Below are 7,447 nucleotides of genomic sequence, written 5' to 3' on the forward strand. Positions count from 1 at the left end.
AAAAAAAAAAAAGGAAACTTCAGAGAGATACAAAGAAGTAAAAAAGACATCATCTGAACAACTAACCTCACTTAGACGCAATCTGTTCTGAAGAAAAGCAAGTTGGTAATACTTGGTGTTAGCCAAGCGTTATCAAGTTTTCCCGAAACAAAACAAAACAAAACATATTTATATAAAGGGTCCCATCTGGGCTCTAAGCTTGAACCTAGTGTATAAAGTAAGTTATGTATTTTTAATGACCTGATTTATGGAACAGCTGCTAATACTACTACTCGAATAATATCCAAAGAACATCAACTGTACTCATCATAAGCCAAGCCTCATTTCAAGAGAAACTTGCAATGATTCTTCAAGAAGACTTGCTCTAAACTGTTCCAAGATACCACGCGTAAATAAGAGATTCTGAGAAGCGCAGCTGGAAAGATGGCATTGAGCGATGCTGAGACAGAGTGAGCTCGTGAGAGGTCCACAGAAGCACTTCATCCTGAATCTAAAGAGCATCAGATGGAAACAACACCTAAGTCCTTGACATGCAGTAGAACAGGAGGGAAGTGAGGCACACTCAGACACGTACAGCAGAGCAGGGAACTAGTAAGTAGCTACGGTTTTTCGTTTTTTAGAAATAACTGCTTCGAACGAGGATGTCACAACAACTTAACAGCCTCCTTATCCAAAGCATCCATCATCAATATAGTATTTATATAAGGTGGTGGGGTGTACACACGACCCCATGACTCTTAACTAAATATAAATATAAATAATTTTAAAACTGATATTTTTTTTTAAAGATTCAAGTATGGAAAACAGAAAATTAGGCCATAACCTCATGACAAGGGGTTAACTGAAAGCCCTAACTTTACAGTTCTATCCTGACACTATCAAAATGCTTTTGAACATTTACCTGGCTTGTGTTCTAGTCCTACTTACTGGGGTGGGGTGGGATGGGGTGTGGGGATCACTACTGAAGAGAAATTTATTTTTCAGAGATATCCTCAGATCAGGGAGACCTAATTCTCATTCTTGCGTTTGGGGCAATGTTTTTTAGTTTTGTCATAGAGTTGGAAATACACAGCTATATGGCAAAACTGTTTCTTCTGACTGAAGTATGCTGAGTGAGATTTGACATTGCTAAGTGTGGGGCTGTGACTTGCTGGCTCAGTTTCCATCTGTGATTCCACAGGTCCACATGCGCCACCTTACACAGAGGTGCACGGCCTGTAACGTGAAGCCACACACCAATGAACTGCGCGCGCGGAGCAGAAAGGCAGAGCTGGATAACAGAGGCACAGTTCACTGGTGCTGTAGCTTGCTAACCACTAACCCAAGGCACTCTGCATCCCAAACTGTCTAAGGGTTAAGGGGGGTTGAAGCTGGCCAACAAAAACTAGGTTCCAATTACCCTTCCCACTTTCAACCCAGTTTTTAAAATGTACTTTGAATACAGGATGGCCTATCAAAAGTAGTCTTCCAAAAAAAACTATTTTTGAATGGACCATCATTAAAGTTGGGTTCATTTGAAATGTTCTTCAGTCTCGTCTTATTTTCTTAGAAAGTTTAGTTTCCAGATATCTCTGAAATATAAAAGTAGTACTACAAGATCAGGAGAATGGTGAAGGACATGCATGGCTTTGAATGTGTGACAAGACCACAAGGGTTTAAGAGGGTAACGTTTTCCTTTGGATTTTACCAAAGTTCATTCGAAACAATTTTTAGACTGTAGAATATTTAAGATTGCTCTTTAAATTTGATACTTTTGTACAAGTTCAACAGGGATATTTTAGAAGAATCAAAAGACATGAAAAACAAGGGTAGTTTTCTGCCCCAGATTTTGATGAATTTTGATACATTTTTTGACAAACATATTTCTTCTTTAATGATGTTCTTCAAACAAAACAGCTAGCAAAATATCTGAATTGCCATGTAGAATGTCACATTTTAATGTAAACATCAAATAAGGTACCAAAATTTTTACTGGAAGGGGGGAAAAAAAAACCCAAACCTTAAAGCGGCACAATTCTTTATACCACTGGAGAAGGGAAAGCCAGGTTACAAACATTTACACATGCATAGTGAGAAAAAAGGATTTTACTAAATTCACGCATTTTTAAAATAGTTATCAAGTCTACTAAGCACCAACAATCCTAAAAATTTTTCAGCTTCATGATTTGTTTAAAAAAAAAAAAAAACACTATCAAATTAACATTAAAACCAAGCTTGAAGTGTAGCTTGTCCAAAAAATAACTAAGTATACCAATGCCTTTTCACATTTAAAAAGACAGTGGCATACAAAATACACCTGCAAAGAATGCCTTTAACTCTATCCTACGGTGGATGGAGATTACAATAGCACATCATACATAGTCTAAAACTATAAAAGTTTTAGAATGCAGCATCATATCACCAAAATAAAAGCTGGTAAAACTTAAAGTATTTAGAAGATGCTGCCCCTTTATTTTAAAAAATTTTAAATGAATTTAAGCAAAAATAACATACATTTGTACATCAACTGGCCATTTCTGGTACAGAAACCCAGCATATGGTAATATTATTGAATAAATGTAAATGCTACTTACAATTTTTGTTCTTTTTAAATACATTTTAGACAAATGTTTTTCTTTTTTTTTTATAGTTGCACAATTAACCTCTTAGCTGCTAGCTTGATGCAAACATATGTAACAATACACAAATTTAAAAATATTTTTTTATTCTACATAAAAGCTGTCAAAATTCTGACTCACATCAAAAATGCAAAATAATGGAATATACGTTTAAAAAATTAGTTGCAAGTCTAGCAGCAAAGCAATTAAGTGAGAACATATTTAATATTAAAACAAAGGGAACTGTGCATCTATAGATGAAGTCCAACTACCTTAATTCTATTGATACAAACAGAAATTAAAACATTCTCCCTTGAGGAAAAAAAAGTGATTATTTAAAATAGGAGTAAAAGCCATTGCTGCCTGACGAGCTCCCCAGGCTGAGTTCCTGGAACAGAGACAGAGGGTCGCTACTCTTCTTGGCCTGCTCAGGAGGGGGCCTGGGCTTGGGAGGGGCCCTTAGAGCGCTAGCATAGGACATGGCGGGCTTGCCCCCACCAGCGCTCTGGGGGCTGCTGCTGTTGGCCGACTCCGCAATCTGCTTGTTGGGCATGAGGGGTGGGAACTGGCCGAGATGCTGCAGCACGCTGTAGTTGAAGGAACTGGACACCTCGAGGTTTTCTGACTTCAGCTGATCCTCAGGGGGTTTGACAGTCTTGGGTGGAGCTGAAAACACAGAAAAGTGACACTGATTTTAGGCGGAGCCCAGCGCTACTGATGCATCTCATTCACTCAGAACTGACTCTCATCTCCAGCAGCTCAGGGACAGCACAGCCACATGGACAGACAACTTCTGCCGCAGGACACTGAGAGCACAACACATCCAACCAGACTTCTTGTCTTAGAAACACATGGAACAACTGTGTTAACTGTCACAGCCAACATATAAAAACTGGAACAGCTTGGTGCTGGTAGCACAGTGCTTATGGCACCAGCTACATACACTGAGGCTGGCGGATTTGAACCTGGCCCAGGCCAGTTAAACATCAATGACAACTGCAACAAAAAACAGCCAGGCGTTGTGGTGGGCGCCTGCAGTCCCAGCTACTTGGGAGGCTGAGGCAAGAGAATTGCTTAAGCCCAAGAGTTGAAGGTTTCTGAGAGCTATGATGCCACAGCACTCTACCAAGGGTGACACAGTGAGACTATGTCTCAACAACAACAACAACAACAACAAAAAAAAACTAAGGTCAAATGTGAAGCCTTGCTGAGAAATAAATAACTAGTTTGTGTAACTGTACACACCTATATTTATTACGGTAACAGTTCATAGTTTGTAAACAGGCACTTTTTTTTCTTAAATAAAAATGAGCTGTATATCCAGACTCGAGGTCAACGAGCTCTTATTACTAACCTAAGTCCTAGTCCCATCGCCTTCAGTCTGTTAGTAACCTATGTGGAGTAACATGGAATGGGGCGGCGGCAGGTGTAAACCACTTCCCCTTTCCTACAATCTACCTGTATAGATCCTTTAAATAAAATCTGACTCCATCTTTCCTAACTAATTTTACTGCTCACTAAACCATAGCTTGTCTCCAAATACTGCTTTGATTCTCAATCTTTTAAAAAATTTAACATTGTATTAGATTACAGACATAATACATATTAATTTGGAAATGACAGAAAAGTACAAAAAAAAATAAGTAATTACATTTCCAAATATCAGAGGTAAGCCTTAAATGGTTAGTATATTTTTTCTAAGGATTTCACTTAATACAGAGTATTATTAAACTAAGTAATCTCTCAGTTTTAGAAGTTTTCATTATAGCGCTCCAATTTTTCATCGTTACAGACTGTGATAAATCTTATAGTTTTTTCTTTTAAGAGACAAAGTCTTAGCTCTGTCACGCAAGCTGAGAGGACAGTGACCCGATCACTGACTCTGAACTCCTCACTCAAGTAATCCTCCTGCCTCAGCCTTCCAAGTAGCTAAGAATACAGGCACGCAATCTATTTTGGGGGGGAGGGTAGAAATGGGGTCTCCATATGTTGCCCAGGTTGATCTCCAACTCCTGGACTCAAGCAATCCTTCTGCCTTGACTTCATAAGCACTGAGATTAGAGAGAAGCATGAGTCACCAGGCCCAGCCAAATATTTCTAAATCTGCAAGACTATTTCCTTAAGATAAATTCCTAGGAGTATAATGACTGGGCCATATGGTATATATGCCATTAAAGCTTTTGATAACTATATCCAAACTGACCTACAGGAAGACACTGCCCATTTATACTCAGCCAACAATGTTTGCCCCTTTCCCTAGGTAATCATAACACTGGTGGTGTTATTTTTTTTAAATCTTAGCTTACTTACAGGTAGATAATTAGCATTTTGTAGTTATAATTTGCATTTCTTTTGACTTTGTGAAGCAGAGCTATTCAGACAGCTTGAATCAACCTGACAATCAAGTGAGAGGAAAGTTAATTTCTATCTTATTTACACCACTATATTTTAGGGTCTATGCCAATGGCGTACCCTTTACACTAACTGATGGACATAGAAGCACTACAAAGGTGAAAATACCAAAACAAAAATGGGAAGCGTATTTGAGAAGCCTACTCTGCACAAGGCAGGAGGTTAACGTGCGACAACAGAGGGAGCTGAGTTGAACCACCTTGTCCCAAGCTTTCTCCCAACCACTCCAGCTCCTTAAGGGTACAGTGTCCACATGCTGCACATTCAGCATTTGATTTTATGTTATTTAATATTGACTATTATTGATGAGCTAATAATTAGTGTGTTGCATAGACTGTGAATGACTGTTTCTTCCCTCCTTGTGTCTATGTCTTAAAGAAAGTGCTCCACTCACGTTCACTCATTCTGGATCTAAACTGAACCAAGAATGCAAAGATTCCCTCTCCCAGAAATGTGTGTGTGTGTGTGTGTGTGTGAGAGAGAGAGAGAAGCTAAGACCTTAGCTGGACTACATGGAGTCAAGGTACTGTGGCAACCCAAAGCTACTTAAAAATACCTGGGCAGAGCCATCAGAAGACTCATCTATAAAGAAAAGCAGAAGAAAAGAGCCATTACCCAGAAGAAGCCAGAGGGTCCAGGGGAAGATGTTATGATCACCTCATAGCTGGGTGCCTGATCAGGGGTCAGGCACTCTGTGTGGTGTACCTTACACAGATTATATACCGATACCAGAAAACACCCAGTTCCCCTCCTGAATCCAACTGTCCTTCCTGGACCTATTTCCAGTGAAACTCTTTTTACTTGAGCTAGTTTGGGTTGGTTTCTGATTCTTACAATCAGCTGTAGCCTAAGATAATCACCAAATGCAGGGAACTCAGACATAGTATTTCCCTCCCTTGATCTCAGATATTTAGCGAAGCTGCTCTATCCCTGAGTTCAAAGTAAAAACAACAGAAACCATGAGAAATCCTGCTAATATTTCTTTTTGAAACCCAAATTACAATGACTCATTGACTCTAAAACTCACCACTGATGCTTAATGGAAGCTATTTCACAGCCAGTGACAAAGTTTTAAAAGCATTTTAACATCAGTAACAAAGATAACATAAAACTAGAATTCAGAGGTTAAGATGAAAATGCTTCATTTTTCAGTCTTATTAGTTCATTTATTCAATGTGCTAATTTTATAGCACTATTTTAGAACTTTAAAAATTCATAAAATGGTTCAAAATTATTTTAAAGCATTTAACTCTTTCTAGAACACTTATCACTTTTCCCTCTAAACGTCACTAATTTTGTGCATAAAACAATTGCTTTTAAGAACATCAGTTTAACAAATATTTCAATATAAAAGTGTCTAAAATAACACATAAAACAAACATGGTTTTGGTTTTTCAAGGACTTATTACTTTTATTTAATTTATTAAGCTTTATTTAATCATGTTCTCATTTTTATAAGAGTTTAAAATGTTTTCACAGTGGCACCCATAGCTCAGTGGGTAAGGCACCAGCTATATACACTGAGGCAGGCAGGCCTGCTAAACAACAACAACTGCAACAACAAAAAAAATAGCTGGGTGTTGTGGCAGGCACCTGTAGTCCCAGCTACTTGGGAAACTGAGGCAAGAGAATTACTTAAGTCCGAGTTTGAGGTTGCTGTGAGCTGGGATGCCACAGCACTCTACCAAGGGTGACATACTGAGACTCTGTGTCAACAACAAAAAAAGTTTTCAATTAACTAATACTTAGAAAATAATAGTTTTTAGAGGCAGTTTAACCTAATGCCTGCATTCTGATCTAACAATGATATGAATCTAAGATCTTTATTAATTTATCATCAAGATTCAACAAGAGAAACCATTCTCTAAAGTTATGAATTTTTCTAATCTTACTACTAATGATATTTTACATAATACACAGCTCTATCTAATCTTAGCGCAAACAATCACCCCGATTCCAAGCATCTAGTTTCATTATCTTCTTACTCAGCAAGAATTTACCAAGAGCCTAAAGTGATGAAATGGAATTCAGAGTTCAGAAAGGTCCAAGACATGGTCACTGCTTTCGAACTACAATTTAATTGTAAGGAAAACACATCTGTATCGAACACAATGATCTCTTTTAAATTTCAAGACAAAAGAAATTAATATAAGAAGTTTTCTACAAGCTGAAGATATAAACCTCAAACTTCAACCAGTCTCTTATGTGATGACTACGCTCTAGCTGATGCACCACTGCTACATTTCTCAAAAAAAAAAAAAAATCCTAAGAAGTTGTGCTTCAGGACAGTGATTTTGAATTAACTATTTAGTACTTAACTGTTACTTTCAATTTAAAAAATACTATAATCTGTCCAAGCATTTTGAATTAACTATTTAATACTTAACTATTACTTTCAATTTAAAAAATACTACAATCTGTCCAAGCATTTTGAATTA

At 37.6% G+C, this 7,447-nt stretch overlaps 1 protein-coding gene across 2 annotated transcripts in view; it reads right to left on the bottom strand.

Annotated features, from left to right (window-relative positions):
- Positions 1–1,924: 1,924 nt before the first annotated feature.
- The window catches only part of HELZ (helicase with zinc finger), a 165,485-nt gene continuing 159,962 nt past the window's right edge, over positions 1,925–7,447 (bottom strand). For both annotated transcript variants that reach the window (XM_012803215.2, XM_023511111.1), the window contains exon 33: positions 1,925–3,263. In XM_012803215.2, the coding sequence (XP_012658669.1) occupies positions 2,929–3,263 (335 nt within the window). In that variant the 3' untranslated portion in view covers positions 1,925–2,928. The remainder of the gene's footprint in view (positions 3,264–7,447) is intronic.

This window comes from Otolemur garnettii, unplaced genomic scaffold (genome assembly GCF_000181295.1).
Source record: "Otolemur garnettii isolate 467f Iridium unplaced genomic scaffold, OtoGar3 scaffold00018, whole genome shotgun sequence".
Classification (NCBI taxonomy): domain Eukaryota; kingdom Metazoa; phylum Chordata; class Mammalia; order Primates; family Galagidae; genus Otolemur; species Otolemur garnettii.